A 16,156-nucleotide genomic window follows, 5' to 3' on the forward strand; every position below is an offset into this window, starting at 1 on the left:
CAAACAGCGCCGCTGCGCGTGCGTGGAACGGGGGCGCAGGGGCGGTGCTGCGGTAGGGGCGGGGCCAGGGCGCCGCGGGGCACGTCGGTACCTGTAGTACGGCCACGTTGGCAGCGCGGGGCCACACGGGACGCACGGACACGGAGGGGAGACAGGGACCGGGGAGGACACAGAACGAACGAGCGACACGGACGCGAGGGAGGGGACACGGAGGCAGGCGGGGACACGGACTGGTGGGGAAGGTGGGGTGGCAGAACACGGTCATGGGGCATGAAGGACACAGTCATGGGGATACGTACGTGGAGGACACAGACCCAGGGAAACGGGGATATGGACATCGGTAGGCTGAACACGGGGGGCACTTGGGGATACTGACCCCCTAAAAGAGGGAGACATGGGTGTGGGGACACAGGCAGGAGATACGGGCATGGCGTGGGAAGGGTGACACAGTCCTGCGGGGACACGGGAAGATGGGGGCTGAGCCCCTGCTGTCCCCCAGCCCCTCCGGTGCAGCGTGTGCGGCTCTGAGAGCGCACGGCTCTGCGGTGCCGCTGCCTGTCCCGTGTCCCTGCCCCCCCAGAGGTGCACAGGTGAGGGCAGTGTCCCACCTGCAGGAGCCCCCCGATATCCCGTGCCCCCCCCCCCCCCCCGCTATGCCCCCCCAGCCGTGCCCACGTCCCCGGGCAATGATGCAGCCACCGCCTGTGAAGTGAAAATATGAACATTATTTAATAACTGAGTCTCTGTAATAAACCATTTGAAAATATTTTACAAGGAGTCACACGCACGATATCTTACAAATTGTCTTTTTCTTGGTTTTTTTTTTTTTTAGTTTTCCAACTCTTCTGTACAAAAAGAAAAAAAAAAAAAAGAAACCCAAAGAAATTAAAAATAAATTAAAGAAAATCAATTAAAAACCCAATGCCTTTGAATGAGCAGAGAGAAGCTTTCGGGTGGGGACAGGGCAGGAGGTGACCCCGGCGGGACGGGGGGCCCGGGGCCACGCCACCCCTTCATCTCATTGGTTTTTAACTTAAAATAGACTATATATGTATATATTTATAGGTATGTATAGTGGTGGTTTTCTGGCAGAGCACCTAACTAGACTACAGAAGTACACACACTCCCGGTAACACAGAGCCATCTGTTCAAACACGGTTCCCAGAGACAGTAACCAAACACACACTGAAAAAGCTACAAGCAGAATGACCATTAATTAACCCCAGCACTAATTAGCGCCTGGCGCCCTCCCCAGCCCCCCCCCCCGGGGTGGCCATGCTGAGGGGGCTCCCCTGGACCCGGTTGATGGGGTGGCTCTGAGCGGGGTGCCCCGGGGGGGTGAGGGTCCCCAAGGCTGCCCAGGGACCCCCGGCACTGCCGGGAGCAGCGGGGGGCTCGGGGGGGGCGGGTGCGGCACCCTGGGGTGTCACAGCTGTCACCCTGCTCCCGGCCCCTCCAGCCCCGCGGCACCTCTTCTGGCTGGGTTTGTGGGGTGCAGTGGGGTCCGTGGGGTGTCAGGGCTGAGCAGCCACGCCGTCCCCCTCCTTGGCACCCGGTGGATTGATTGGGAGGGCAACTCCCCCACCCGAGCGCCTCGGCGTGAGCCCCAGCCCCTCGGGACACCGCTGCGGGGCCACCTCCCGCCCCCCTAGCGCTGCGTGTCCCCAGCCAGCAGCACCCGGCAGCAGCCCCGGCGCCCCGCGGGACGGGCACGGGCGCCCAGAACGGCCCTTCTGGGGACATGTGGCACCTCCCGCTCCGTTTGGCACTCGAGGACGTGCGGCACGTCCCGCGGTGGGGCGTGTGGCGTGACCCACTCGAGGACACAGCAGGGCATGTCCCCCAGGGGACAAGCAGCACGTCCCCCCGGCCAGGGCGGTTTCTTTGGCAGGGCAAGGGGGTCCGGGCAGGGCTGGGGGTGGGGGGCAGGGCTGAGCGGGCAGGATTCACAGTGATCTGCAGAACGGAAAAGAAACAAAATACATTTTTTCCTCCTCCTTTTCACCCTAGTATCTGTGCCCAAGAACAGCTGAGCCTAGCGCAGGGAGCGGGCTCCATTGCGCCCCGGCGCAGGCAAAGGCCACTGCCCTCCGCCCCTGTCCCCGTCCGCTCCCAGCCCCAGCCCGCAGGGATTCTTTTTTCTCTTTTTCTTTTTCTCTTTTCTTTTCTTTTTTCTTTTCTCTTTTCTTTTCTCTTTTCTTTTCTTTTCTTTTCTTTTCTTTTCTTTTCTTTTCTTTTCTTTTCTTTTCTTTTCTTTTCTTTTCTTTTCTTTTCTTTTCTTTTCTTTTCTTTTCTTTTCTTTTCTTTTCTTTTTTCTCTTCTCTTCTCTTCTCTTTTCTCTCCTCCCCCCCGCTTTTTTTTTTTTTTTTCCCTTATTTTTTTCCCATGTGTCCTCGTTACCGACAATAAACCCCGCCGGTCTCCAGGTGAAAATGTTGGAAACTCGATGTAGAAATATCTGCTTTAAAATCTTCAGGCTAAAAAAATAGGCGAGGTGGATGGAGGGGTCGAGGGCGGAGGACACCGACGCCACTTTTCCAAGTCCGAGTGGCCGGGAGGGCGCGACGCCGGGGCACCGTCCCGGTCCCCGCTCTGCCGGGGAGCCCCTGCCCGCACCCCGACTCCTCTTTGGCTGCGGCCGGTGGGGAGAGCGGGGCGGCACCGTGGGGGTCCCCGAGGCGGCGGAGGGGACGTCGCTCCCGCTCCACCGGGCCGGGGAGGGGCATGGAGATGGAAGTTGAAAGAAAAGAGAGCTGGCGGGGGCGGCCAGGGGGCTAAAGGCAGGCGGCCGGGGGCAGTGGGTGCCGGCTGGTGCTGGAGTAGAGGAGCAGCAGCTGCAGCGAGAGCAGGACCCCCAGGGAGGGGGAGAAGGAAGCCCCTCGGCCGCAGTCTGAGGTATCTTCCTGAGCGGGTGAAGAGAGAAGGGCCGTGGGGCACCCCCGGCAGTGCCTCGGCCCCCCAGGGGCACCCACTGCCCTGCTAGGGGCATCTGCCACCTCCCTGCACCCCTGAGAGCCTCCTGCCCTACAGCACAGCCCCCGGGGAATGACCCCTGGTGCTGCTCTCACGGGGACCCCTCATAGCTGTGATCTCCCCAGGGAATACCCCAGGGCTCCTGACCACTCCTCCCTATCCTCCCAGGGCTCCAAACCCCCATCAGAGGAGTCCCCCCACAGCAGTGTACTCCCGGGGATCTCCTCATGGCTCTGTTCCCCTGGGGGGACACCCCATGGCTCCGCTCCCCCCAGGGGGAACACTCGCGTTTCCATTTCCCCCTCAGGGACAAACCTCTCAGCTCTGCTCCCCTGGGATCCACCCATGGTTCCACTGCCCTGGCCAGAGTGAACCCACTGCCCAAATTTCCCCCAGGGGGGCTCCCCTGGCCCAAATTTCCCCCAGGGGGGCACCCCACAGGGGACCCCCCATGGCTCTGCTCCCCCCACCAGAGGATACCCACTGCCCCCATCCCTTCCCAGGGGCCAGCCCCAGCTGCTCCCCCCTGCACCCCACGTACTGTTGCATTGTAGTCGAAGCAGATGTGGGGGCCTTTCCGGTAGCGGGGCCTGTCCACGAGCTCACACTGGTTGGGGTCCCTCGGGGGGGCTTCGCAGGTCAAGGAAACCACCAGGAACAGGGCAGTGGGGGCTTGTAGAGCACCCCCAGCCCCTTTGGCCACTGGCCAACTCCATCAACCCCTACCCAACTCCACAGGTCCTCACCCCTCTGCCTGTCCCACAGACCCCATGTGTCCCCCCACCCCGCTGCCACCACATCCCAGCGAGATGCAGCTGAGACATCAAAGGATACCTCTTACCTCTGCCTGCAGCAGCTTGACAGACTCACACTGGCTGCAGAGGGGCTTGTCAGCCACCACGAAGAGCAGGTTGGTGTTGGCCAGTCTCTGTGCATGGAAGAGCCTGGGGTGCGAAGGCAGTGGGACCCTACTTACTCTGTGCCCCAACCCCCCCAGCTGCCAGTGCCAGCTCTGCTGGGGAGGCTGAACCAGCAGCATCTCCCCAGACCCAATTTCATGACTGTCTCCGTCCTCCTCCCCACCCCTGTCCCCAATTTCATCCCTATCCCTAACCTCATGCCTGTCCACATTCCCATCCTTGTTCCCAACCTTAACGCTATCCCCATTCCCTGCACTGATCTGCATCCCCATCCTCATCTCCACCTCCCTCCCCATCTCCATGCTGAGGGGCTGCCCAGGAACTCAGCACTGATGGGCTTCCAGGGCTTAGTTCCATGCAGAGGATCCTTGGGGACGCCATCACCCACAGCCCATGGGGACACTTATCTTCCTCTCTGTCCCCTGCCTCCGGGTATCACAGTCATCCTAAATGCTGCACAGCATCTCCTATTGCCCCCACACGGGCTGCTGCACGGGGATCTTGGCAAAAGCAGCCTCGGGGGTGTCCCCAGCCCTGCCCAGGGGTGGGACAGCGGGGAAGGACCCACCTGGAGCAGTTGCCGCAGTCGATGATGGCGTTGTAGGTGGCGTTGACGGTGCTGAAGTAATACTGGGTCTGCTTCATGATGCAGCTCGTCTCCCTGGCTTCCATGCCGTCCCCCACCACCTCCTCTGTGCCAGCACAACGCTGTGGGCCAAAGGCCACCAACCCTCCCCCAGCCCCTGCCCACCCCCAGCTCAAAGCTCCCCCGGGACTGACCCGTCTGGAACCAGCTGCTGTAGGTGAGGCTGTACAGGAACTGCTGGAACAGGGACCTGGGGGAGCAAAGTGTGGCCACGTCAGGTGTCCCAGCCCCAAGGACACCCCAATGTCACTCCCCATTTGGAATGGCCCCAGGGAGGGGACATGGCAGGACTCACCAGGCTGCAGCCGAGGTCCACCAGGCGAGGCTCAGGAGATCGGCCACAGTGGGCTGTGGGCAGAGAGGGGGCAGTGAGCCAGCAGATCCTCATGAGGGGCACTGGGAACACACTCATGGGTCCCTGAGCTCCCAGACCACCTGAAATGCACCATCCCTGTGGGTGCTCACCACGAAGACGCCGCGGGGCGCCGCGCCCGTGTTGCTGGGGGCCTCAGGGGCACAGACGGACTGAAAGTCATAGGACTCCTTGCGGGCGTAAAAGGAGTTGTTGTAGAGGGCAGACATCAGGTTGGCATCCACTTCGCTGAAGAACTTGCCCACCTGAAAAGGGGACACGGAATCTGCACCCAAATGCCACCTTGACATGGGATTTCCCTGGAGTGAGTGGGGCTGTGTCACAACACCCATGACATGAGCTCAAGGGTCTCAGCTCCTCACTGGCATCCCGCACCCAGGAGAGCTGCGGGCACTGCTCACCTGGTACCAGTGGTCCTCCTGGTTGGAGAGCACCAGGAAGCCCCCGTCATCGATGAGGACACAGATGAGGTCCTGGGGAAGGAGGGCAGTGTCATCCAACTCTGGCCGTGCCCAGGGCCAAGCAGGACCAGCAGGGTGGGGGGTGGCGGGCTGTGAGGTAGGGGGGCCAGCGCCATGTCCCCAAGCCTCAGAAGCATCTCAGTGCCAGGAGCACCCATACTGGGTGCAGGGAGCAGGAGACACCACCCACCCAGGGGGTTTTACAGCCCTCTCAGGGGGTCCATGGCCCATGGGGCAACGCCCAGGCCTTCATCCCTGCGAGGTGGGCTGAGTCTGGCTGAGCTTGGGCAGCAGCAGGGGACAGAGTGGGTGCACAGGCTGGGTAAGCAGGGGACAGGGACCTCTCCCAGTCACTCCATACACCCCCACCAGCTGCCCACCACCCACCTTGTTGTTGGCCTCACAGTCCATCTCACAACTGCTTGAGGGGTCACACTGTCAACCAAAAGCAGGGCAGAGGGAACAGGTTAGCAGGATGGTCATCTCCCCAGAGCTGTCCTCCCAGCCAGGGGGGAACATGCAGGGTGGCGTCCCCAGAGGCTGGGGACAGGTACCCTGAGGAACAAGCCCATTGCAACCACAGGCACCATGTCCCAGCAGTGCCCCTCAGCAAGGAGAACGCCCTCCCTGTCCTGTCTCCACCCCTTTTCCCTGGCTGTGCCAGCCCCCAGACGTACCTGGCGGGTGCCCAGCTGGTCACGGTCTGTCCGGTTGCTCGCCAGTACTTTGAACTTCTCGGCCCAGGCTTCGAGGTCCAGCTTCACCCCCACCACTGGGGCAGTGAGGAGACAGGGTGAGCTGCAGCCTGGGGGGGCTGCAAGGACCCCCAGCCTGGCACCAGGGCACCCAGCTCCCTGCCTACCTGCGGGCTTCAGAGTCTTTCCCCCAATGCTGAGCTCCACGGCGGTGCTCACCAGGATCCCGATGGTGTTGTTCTCCAAGTCCAGCCCCCGGTAGCCAGCTGTGGAAGGCAGCGGTGACATCAGGGGACACGTGGAGCCAGCAGCAGCCTGGGCCACACCCTGTTGCCCTGAGCTGGCACCCACCATCCCGATAGGGTGGCTTGAAGATGTAGCCCTTGTTGTCCAGGCTTCTCCGGTAGAAGCTGGCGTTGAAGGGCTCAGGTTCCTCCTCCCAGTCATCCGCAGCCCTGGCAGGGAGACGCCACAGCCATGACTGTCACTGTCATCTCTGATCCCACCAGAGACGGCCCAGCAGGAGCACACAGGTCACCGTGCAGGGCAGACACTCACTTGTTAGGGAAGACACGGGTGATGCCCCCGTCAGTGGCTGCGAAGACAGCCAAGAGGCTGTACCTGCAAGGAGAGGGGCCGGGTATGCCAGCCGTCAGTGGGGTTTTGCTCTGCCCCCGCCTCCACAGCTCATCCCAATCCTCATCTGTCCCAAAAAAGTGCTGCCCACCGTGGGCCATCTCCCCTCCTCTTACGTGTTGAGGTCCTGGTCCTTCCAGACTTGCTCCACCAGCTGCTGTGTGATACCTGTATCCAGGATCAGGTTGTGCAGGAGGAAATTGTCGCCTTGGGAGTTGGAGAGGAGGAGGAGGTGAGAGCTGACCCCATGAGGGCCACCCATATCCCCTGCCCTGCCCCAGCACCCACTCTGCTCAGCAGCAGCTGCCAGGACCCCAACCCCAGCACAGTTTATCCCCTGCTCCATCTCCCCCTGAATCCCCCTCAACCCCCAACCCCACAGCAGCCCCCCACAAGCCATCCCAGGTACTCACACTGCTTGGAGTCTGGGGTCACCTTTTCCATGAGGGCAATAAAGTTTTCCAGGAATTCGGTGTTGTTATCCGACAAGTCGAGGTCTTTGCAATACTCTCTGGGGTTTGGGGGACAAGGTTTGTCGTTCGTGGGGATGGAAAAGGTAAGGTCAGTTCTCCTCCGGGGATGGCGGGGTGGGTGCTGGCCGTGCTGCCAGCACCCAGACTTGACAGGGACACAATGGTGGTGACGTGCCACCTCTCCTGGGAGTGTCACCCCACCAGGGGAACTGGCTGTGGGCATCTCTGCAGACTGCCCAGTACCCAGCCCCTGATGCCTGCAGTGCCACCAGAGAAGTGTCACACCAGTCACCAGGTCTGTCACTGCCACAGGCACTGAGGTGCCGTCACCTCTGCCAGGTTTGATGGATCCTGGTTTGCCCAGAATGGTACAACACTGAGTCCATCTCTCCCCATACTGGTGGGGCTACTGGTAGGACTGGGTGCCTCTGACACTGTACTTACCTGCAGGGCCAGGTGGGCACCGCTATGCCCACCCTGCCTTGCCCCTGTGGCACCTCAGGGACTGGGGGCTCCATTGTGGGTGCCATCAGGGATTTGCCTCAGGATCCTCCACAGCTGCACTGGCAGCACCAGGCAGGCACTCAAGGCCATACCTGTGCACTTTGCACAGATGGTTGGGTGCTGGCTGAGCCCCAGCTGGTGGAGGGAGATGAGTGCTTGCCCATGGGCATCATCACTGGCCCTGAGACACTCCTGGGACAAGCAGTATGGTGGGTGCCACGTCCCTGCTTCAGTCTGGAACACCCTGAACGCAGAGTCCGAGCCCCACCGATGCCTGGGACAGCTGTAACCTGTTGGTCACCATGAGGCTCTGACTGGGTGGCACAGGTTAGTGCCACCCCAGTGTGCCAAGAGCCACCCATCCTCAGCAGTGTGGCTGTGAACAGTGCCAGGGTGCTCAGGGCTCCCCCACTGACAACCCCTCCGCCAAGCTCCTGACTCTGCCAAAAACCTCATTAAGAGGACAAATGTTGGAGCAAAGGGCGGCAGGGAGCATGCCCACAGGGCAGCTGAAAAAGGTGAGGCACCCTGCCCAGCTTGGCCTGGCCCCTCAACCCCTGTTCGGGGGGGAACAGCCGCCTAAATATCTCCACCGACACACAGATACAGGTACTCACACACCCACGGGGGACGGGGGATATACGGTTTCTGAAAATTTCCAGTGGCCCATGGGCGCGGCAGCGCCGGCGGCAGATCATACAGTCGCCCTGGGTGCCGGGCCCGCCCCGGCACACGGCCCCTGCCCGCCCCCGCCGGGCAGCACCCACCGCAGCAAGGGTGCTCATGGAGCCGTCCTGGGGATACCGAAGGGCTGGCCCTGACTTGCACAGCCCGCTGTTTTCTCCAGCTGCACCATCTGCAGAGCCCCACACCGGACACCGAGCCCATCACTGCAGCCTCGGCAGCACAGTGGGTGCAGACCCACTCCTGGCGCCTTGGCCTCGGGCATCCCTTCCCTACCCCGTCCTCTTGGGTTACAGGCCAATTTACAATAACAGTTTTCCTGTTTCTCATTCACACTCTGCTTTAGCTCCCACGTGTCCTGAACTTCACCCCCACTGCCCAGCAGAGGGCCTGAGGACTGAGGTCCCCAAAGAGCCAGGGCTGTACAGTGACTGCACATTCTGCGCTGGTTTACCCAGACTTAGCATGACTGACTGCTGCTGTGGGCCGAGAAGGCGGGGGGTACTCGCAGGTGGCCGTGCTGAACCTCAACCCACTGCAGTCCCCAAAAGCTGCACAGGCAAAACATCCCCAAACAGGACGTTTAGCTGCTATAATGACCTATCAGCAGATGGGTGATTAGCCGGTGATGTTAATTAGGGCTGGTCAGAGATTGCACTGTAGTAGCAGGAAGGGCGGGGTGCTGGCAGAGCCATGGGGCTCCTCAAACACCCCACTGAAGGATCGCCCTTCATCCCTGCTAGGTGACAAGACTGGGTGGCATGGCCCAGGGGAGGGGACATATTTGTCCGTCCAGGGGCCACTACGCTGTCCTCATGTCCCCAACCCTCCCGGGCATCCCAAATTTGAGCTGAAACCTCCCCTTCCTTCTCCCTCCCCCCGCCCCCGCCCCCGCCGCCAGCACGACTGTATGATGCCGCTGCCGGCCCCTCGCTCGGCAGGGATTTTCAGAAACTATACCTATATATGCACTCGCAGAGGTCGGGCTGCACCGGGTGCATATATACTGTGCTGGATGCAACCGGGTGGCGCAGCGGGGCCGGGGTCCCGGCGGCAGCCCCGCGGCCGAGCGGGCACACGACACACACAGCCACAGGGCACGGGGAGCGGGGACAAGGCACGATGAGGCGAGGATGGGGGCGATGGTGGGGTCGGCAGCGGGGCCGGGGCGGATGCACACCTCGGCAAGCGCACACGCAAAGCTACCTGGGAGCAATGAACACATGTCCCTCCGACTCAAAGCTGTTGGGCAGCAGGTATTCAAAATCTGCAACAGAAAGGGAAGGTTATCCGGCGGGGAGCGGGGACGGGGGCGCCGGGGGGCCAGGAGGGAGAGAGGGAGAGAGACGGACAGAGAGAGAGAGAGAGAGGGGAGGGAACCAAAAAGAAAAAAGAAAAAAGAAAGAAAAAGGCATTTGCTGCTCTTGGTATCAAGAGAGGAAGGAAAAGGCCGTTCTGCTGTTGCTGGCACCGCACGGGAAGAAAGGTTAGAGCCAAATCAGGAGAGGTTTGCCCATCTCGGCTCGAATTTGCTCGGTCGCGGGCTGAAGGCGTGCGGGTGCGTCTGCGCGGCCGGTACGCAGGGACACACAGACACACACACATAAATATATGTGCGCACATGTATATATAGATTTATATATGCATGTTCGGGAGGGCGGGGGGACGTCTCTCTCTCGGGGGAGGGGTGGTGGGCGAGGGCAGGGAACCACATGCTGCGCTCCTGGCCGTAGGAGGATCACCAGAACACTCGGTTGTCAGAAGGAAAAAATAAAGGGAGTTTTCAGGCATCAACATGGCCAGAGGGGTACCTTGCCGAGGACAGTCCAACCAGAGGCTCCCGCCCTGCTGCAGGGCCGTGCAATGCGCTGCCGGGCTCCGCTGCCGGGCACCGGTGCCCCCTCCCTCCCTCCCTTCCCAGGGCCGTGGTACCCCAGTGGGGACGGGGATCCGCACTCGCTCGCCAGCACACTCTGCTTTAACAGGGGGGTGGGTGCAGCCCAGTAGCTTTGGGGTGTCTCTGGGAATGCGCCCGGCAGAAGACACAAAGGATGCAGGGCTCAACTCGTAGGGGTGAGCTGGGTTAGGGGGTGCGTGGAGGGGTGCCATGGAACACCCCTGGGACATCTCCCCCACGACGGGCACCGCCACCCCCTGGCCCGCCCGCCAGCTCCTGGTGCATTGCACGGCACAGCCAGAGGTTGGACTGTTGCTCTCTGAGGGCTGGAGGCAGGGGCTGGGTACAAGCCGATGGAAGGAAGAAGAGGAGGAAGAGGAGAGGAGTACAAAACACTCGTACTTGGTCCATCAGCATTGCCATCACAGGGGCGCTGGGAGGAGGCAACTCAAGGCTGATAGAACAGGGCTGAGGGTGACACTTCCACCTCCCTGCTGTCCTGCCCGCCTGGCCCTGTCCCCCATGGCCCCTCCTGTGCTGCAGCGCCCGTCCCAGCCGTTTCCCGGCCTGTGCCAGGGAGGGGGTGCTGCCAGACAGGCTGCCGGTGGGTGCCATGTGCTGGGGGCTGTGTGGGATGGACAGTGGTGCCGGGTCTGATGGGGACCATGTGTGCCGGGTGTCCCCTGGCCCACTGTGGGGTTGTGGGGGAGCTGTGGCTCAGGAGGCCCCTCTGGCACTGAGGGAACGTGGGCCAAATGCTGCGTCACATGGGTGATATCCTGCTCCACTGCAGGGGGAGACCAGCTCCGGCACCTCGGCCCGCCTTGGTGGGACTTTGGGCTCAAACTTGGCAGCTCCCAGGGGCACAGACGGCAGCAGGACACTGTACCTTCAGTGGTACAGTACACTGTACCATGCCACGCTGGTCCCCAGGGCAGGGGGGACGGCCACCGAGCAGCTGTGGGGGCAGGCAGTGTGGCACCCCTGGGCTCAGCCATCCCGCGTGCCCCTGGGGCCAGGCTCGCTGTCACCTGTGCAGCTGGGAGGCACTGCCCCAGGTGGTCCCATCCCATCTCTGCAGAGGGTTCCTGCTTGCAGGCTTTCCCCAAAAAGCCTGTCCCAATGGTTGATGGCAGTGGTGGATCCCCCACCTGCCCTCCATCCCAGCCACCTTTGGGTGCCCACCCTACAGCCCCCGGTTCCCTGCACAGCCCTATCCCTTTCAGGTTGAGTTGTCTTGGGGAGGAGGAAGCAGAGGAGCCAGGAGAGGGGGAGAAGGAGTTGAAGGAGACGAGCGGGAGAAGAGGAGCAAGAAGGGGCAGCACTGGGGAGGAAGAGCAGGGCATCCAACTAGCTACAAAAAACCTCATGGATCAAAAATGGCAGTTTCATACGAGATCAGCTCTTGAACGATATCGAACCAGGTTTGGGAGTGATGTGCAGGGAGGGAGTGGGGATTTTCGTGACAAAGCTCTCATGAACAGAACAAGACATGTTGCTTTCAAATAAAGGGGGAACTGGAGGAGAGGAGGAGGAAGAGGAGAAGGAAGGAAGGGCGAGTTGGTGGCGGTTTGCAGGTTCGGCGTGGCAAACGGGCAGGGAGATGGGCAAGCAGGGGGCTGGGGGGGACTGGACACGGGGCAGGGGACGGGGTGGTGAAGGTGAGTGGTCTGAGACTGAAAATACTTGCCCTTCATTTTGATGTTTGGTACTGTGTGAATCCACCATAGAGAGAAAGCAAGAAAAACAACAAACAAAAAACAACAAACAAAAAAAAAAAGGGGTTGGGTGGAAAGGGGGAAGGGGGGCACAAACAATATTTTATTCAATCGACGTTTGAATAAAAATATTGTGTATTATAATCATACCAAAAGGAAACCTCTTGCAAAAAACGACATGAAGAAAAGAAAAGAAAAACCCAGTAACAAAAGGAAAAGAAAAGGTCACGGTGAAATAAGAACAAAAAAATGCAAAGATATAACTAGAGAAATATATAGATATATATTCAACACTCCAAAGGAAAATGAGAATCAGTAGCAAACAGTTGCAACAGTCTTGATATCAAAATGTCCTCACTGAGTCAGGGGGCATGCACGGCACAGTGGGCAGAGCCGGGGAGGACGGGGGGTTCCCCCCTCCCGGGGATGGGGACAGCCTGGCCTCGTCCCCACAGGGACACAGGGCTCCTGCCCATGGATGGAGGGGGTGGTAGGGGCTGGATCCGGAGCGGGGCTGGGGTCGGGCCACCAGGGTGGCCAAGGGGGAGAAACAGGGGGAACCGGAGGGGGCAGGGGAAGGGTCCGGTTCTCCCATGGGGGAGAGGGTCCCTGGGAGCAGCGTGGACCTGAGGTGGGGAAAAGGCTTGGGGGTCAGGGGAAAGAGAAAGAGAGAGAAAGGGGGGCCAGGCTAACACACACGTACACAGATTAATTCCAAACAAAAATCGAAACCAACCAAAACCAAACTCATAAAAAGAATAAATGGCTTAAACCGAAACCAAAGTATCGTAATAAACCAAAGGAACTAAAAAGATCCATGCAAACTTCCCCAGGCTCACAAATTAACTGGCTGCTACAGCGCCATCCCTCATCCCCGGGAGGCGAAGAGGCAGCACTCCCTGCCTGCACCGGCCGTGCCTGCCTGCAGCCCCGGGCTGGCGTTTTGGGGTGCAAAGCATAAGGACCAAACCCCGGCCCCCCGGGGCACCCCAGGCAGGCAGCTTGCTCTCCCTCTGTGCGCTCACCTCTACTCACGCCTCTCTTAGCTTTAGTTTTTCTCTTTATTTTGCCTCTTACAGTGATCCCTATGACTTTTCTCAAGTCTTTGCTTTGTGTTTCTCCCCCCGACAGCCATGGGCTGGTGTGGGGTGAGGGGGAGTGCGAGAGGGCAGCAGGGAGAGCCAGGGGCTACTTACACTTCACTTGCAGGATCTGGTCGCTGAGGTTGGCCTGGATGTAGTAGGTACTGTAGGGAGGCAGAACCAGCCCCAGGCTGTGGAGAGGGAGAGCAGACACCTGGCATAAGGCTTTACACCCACCCAGAATTCTTGGCCAGCTCCCAGTTCCTGCCTGGCACCTGCTGGCAGCAGCTTGACCCAGGCAATGGCAGGCAGCAGCCCCGCTGGCCTCCTGCACAGCCTGCTGCATCCTTCTCTCCAGGAACTGCAGCCAGCGCTGTCCTGAGGCACCCAGAGTCATCCCCAGAACACCCAGGGTTATCCTGGGGTATCCAGGGTCATGCCCAGAGCACCCAGAGCTGTCCTGGGGGCACCCATGGGCACAGAAGTTGGCATGTCTACCTAGCCAGGGCTGAGATGAACGGGATGTGCCAGCCCAGGAACCAAGGGAGATGCATGTGGAAGAGGAACACAACATCCCTGTGAGGGAGGAAGGCAGGAAGAGACACAGCCCATGAAAGAAGGGACAAAGCCTCGGGAGCCATGGGAGCACAGGGCTTTCACCCCACTGATGTGTCACCCTGTATCACTGTTCCCTCCTCACCAGTGCAGCTTGACTCCAGAGAGGTGACATCATGGGGGCCGTGACTGGGACTGCACTGGGGACACCTGGCAGTGTAGCGTAGTGGCTGTGACCCTTGCCAGCCCCTCCTGAGCTGGGTGGTGGTGAGGAGGAGGAGGAGGGCACACCGGGCAACAGGGGCCCGCATGGCTCCTGCCGGGATGAAGGTAGCATGAGATGAGAGATGATGATGTCAGGGTCTTTCTTACACATCTGCTGGTCCAAATTGGTCCAGTTGGTGTAAAGTGGGTAATAAATGCAAAACTTTGCTCTCCCCTGGCTCTAAAGACACTGCCTGTTCTGCAGGGTGGGCACATGTCACTGTCACCCACCCTAGAGCAGACAGGGACCTGCATGTGCCCCTGGCTGGGCAGACAGGGGTGGCAGGGGTATCATGTGTCTGGCCCCTTGCACACCAGCCCTGCAGCCTCTCTGGAGTCCTGGGGACTGTGCCCAAGCTCTACAGTGCCTAACGCAGGCAGGCAGCCCTTTCAGGAGTGCCCTCCAGCACATCGCTGCCTGTGTGCAATGATGTGACAGTGCATTTGCAATCTCACAGCCCATGGGACACATCCCTGGTGGCCTTGGGGACTTTGGGAGCTGCAGGCACAAGCCCCCAGCCCTGTGCTGATGTGGGTCCAGCCAGTCTGGGTGCACTGGCAGTGACACTCACCTGTAGTTGGTGCTTTTGATGGGAGCCCACGTGTAGGTTCGGAAGACCTCGTCGATGTATTGCTGTGGGTGAGAGGGAGCCAGTCAGGCCTGGGCACTGCCAGAACTCTGCTGGCACAGTGTCACAGGGCCCTGGCTCCCAGCCCGGTGCCAGACACAGCCCCTCATCCCCACTGCCCGTTCTGGGTGCCCAGCACAGTGAGAGTTTCAACCGTGACCCCATTCCCCTGCAGTGTTACCTCATCCAGGGACTTGATGAGGGTCTTGATGAACCTCTGCCCATCATTCCCATCAATCATGCTTCTCCGGATCTGTGGGACACAGAGGAGGCAACTGAGGGCCACAGAGCCCAGCCGTGCACCTATGGGTGCCCATCCCAGTGGGGTGGCACTGGGGACCCATGGGGTGCAGGGTGAGGAGCCTGGGGAGGTTCATCATGCTGGCACCCAGGGGACAGTGACCCAGCTCCTGTCTCCCCTGTGGCTCCATGGGAGCTGTGCCAGGACCCTGAGGATAAGACTCTCCACAGGGCAGGTTGGAGGGGCTGAGTGCCCTTTGCATCTACAGATGAGGGGGCCAGCCTGTGCCCCAAAAGCTGCCCCTGCCCTGGTCTGCTCACCTCCTCCTTGTTTTCATCCTCCAGCTCAGCATCCAGGAAGTCCAGCGTCACTGGCTCACGGAAATTGATGATCTGCAGGAAGAAAGGGAGAGCCAGGGCAGGGCTCAGGGCTCCCACAGCTGCTGCTGAGTCCAGACTAACTCATCACAACCCCCCCAATTAAGTCCTAAGGCCCCTGGAAAGCCATGAGTCCCTCAGGGCCTGTCTAATCCCCAGGGCTGCTGCCCCTTTGGGCCCCTCCTCACCTGGGGCTGCAGGTTGGGGTGCAGCAGGACGTAGCCGTTCAGGTCGATGGCGAAGACGTAGCCATTGGCCCCCAGCTGCAGGAGGACAGGAGGAAGGGTGAGGCTGACCAGGTGGCTCTGTGGCATATCACCCCGTGCTGGTGTGATCACCCACACCCCTACAGGCAGAGCTCGCTCCACATCACCCCCAGGGCTCATCCCATTCTATTTCATCTATTTCTATTCTCAGGACAATGCAATCTCCTGCTCCTGGGGTGAGAGTTTGGCTCTGGATTTTTCCCACTGCTCCTTTCCCCCCAGGCCTGTAAGGTTTATTCCCTGCTGACCCTACAAGGGTTTTGGCTCTGCTCTGAGTCCCAGAGCATCACACAGCTTTGATCCCTGCTCTCCTGCCTGTCACAGTCCCTGCCTGCACCCATGGCTCCTGCAAGGTGCCAGTGCTGCTGGAGGTGCCCTGGAGTGCTGGGGCAGAGCTTGGGGTTCCCATCAGAGGGATTCCACACCAGGATCAGGCAGTGCAGGGCAGGGACAGAGGGGAAGGGGCCCCCACGCACGTTGTAACGCGGTGTCAGCCTCTTGATGTCATTGAGAGCCACATCGATTCCCATCACACCCAGGATGAGCTGGTTCTGGAAGGAAATGCAGGGAGGGGAGTGGGTGGGAGCAGGGCTGTCACCTGCCACCACCAGCGTGGGGACAGGGAAACAGCAGGACAGACCTCCCTCTGGGGACGTGTGGGTCAGATTTGGATACTGCAGGGGCACAGGGTGGGATGTGCCAGTCTCCCGGGAGCCCCCACAGGACACTGCACCCCCAGGGACATGCAGCTGTCAGCTGTCC

General features: G+C 60.5%; 1 protein-coding gene across 2 annotated transcripts in view; it reads right to left on the minus strand.

The window, feature by feature from the left end:
* Positions 1-705: 705 nt before the first annotated feature.
* CACNA2D2 (calcium voltage-gated channel auxiliary subunit alpha2delta 2) overlaps positions 706-16,156 on the minus strand; it is a 213,135-nt gene continuing 197,684 nt past the window's right edge. Inside the window, exons 17-39 of one of the 2 annotated variants that reach the window (XM_066195049.1) lie at positions 15,871-15,945; positions 15,317-15,391; positions 15,072-15,143; positions 14,692-14,763; positions 14,454-14,515; positions 13,177-13,253; positions 11,953-11,973; positions 9,572-9,632; positions 7,118-7,215; positions 6,821-6,911; positions 6,627-6,689; positions 6,420-6,523; positions 6,236-6,334; positions 6,051-6,145; positions 5,761-5,808; positions 5,314-5,385; positions 5,005-5,157; positions 4,835-4,887; positions 4,674-4,729; positions 4,462-4,585; positions 3,808-3,917; positions 3,515-3,603; positions 706-2,903 (exon numbers count right to left, since the gene is read on the minus strand). In XM_066195049.1, coding sequence (XP_066051146.1) covers positions 2,775-2,903; positions 3,515-3,603; positions 3,808-3,917; positions 4,462-4,585; positions 4,674-4,729; positions 4,835-4,887; positions 5,005-5,157; positions 5,314-5,385; positions 5,761-5,808; positions 6,051-6,145; positions 6,236-6,334; positions 6,420-6,523; positions 6,627-6,689; positions 6,821-6,911; positions 7,118-7,215; positions 9,572-9,632; positions 11,953-11,973; positions 13,177-13,253; positions 14,454-14,515; positions 14,692-14,763; positions 15,072-15,143; positions 15,317-15,391; positions 15,871-15,945 — 1,899 coding nt within the window. In that variant the 3' untranslated portion in view covers positions 706-2,774. The remainder of the gene's footprint in view (positions 2,904-3,514; positions 3,604-3,807; positions 3,918-4,461; positions 4,586-4,673; positions 4,730-4,834; positions 4,888-5,004; positions 5,158-5,313; positions 5,386-5,760; positions 5,809-6,050; positions 6,146-6,235; positions 6,335-6,419; positions 6,524-6,626; positions 6,690-6,820; positions 6,912-7,117; positions 7,216-9,571; positions 9,633-11,952; positions 11,974-13,176; positions 13,254-14,453; positions 14,516-14,691; positions 14,764-15,071; positions 15,144-15,316; positions 15,392-15,870; positions 15,946-16,156) is intronic. The other variant, XM_066195050.1, reaches the window with a different exon arrangement.

This window comes from Chamaea fasciata, unplaced genomic scaffold, assembly GCF_029207755.1.
Source record: "Chamaea fasciata isolate MVZ Bird 193981 ecotype frontalis unplaced genomic scaffold, bChaFas1.0.hap1 SCAF_13, whole genome shotgun sequence".
In the NCBI taxonomy this organism is placed as follows: domain Eukaryota; kingdom Metazoa; phylum Chordata; class Aves; order Passeriformes; family Sylviidae; genus Chamaea; species Chamaea fasciata.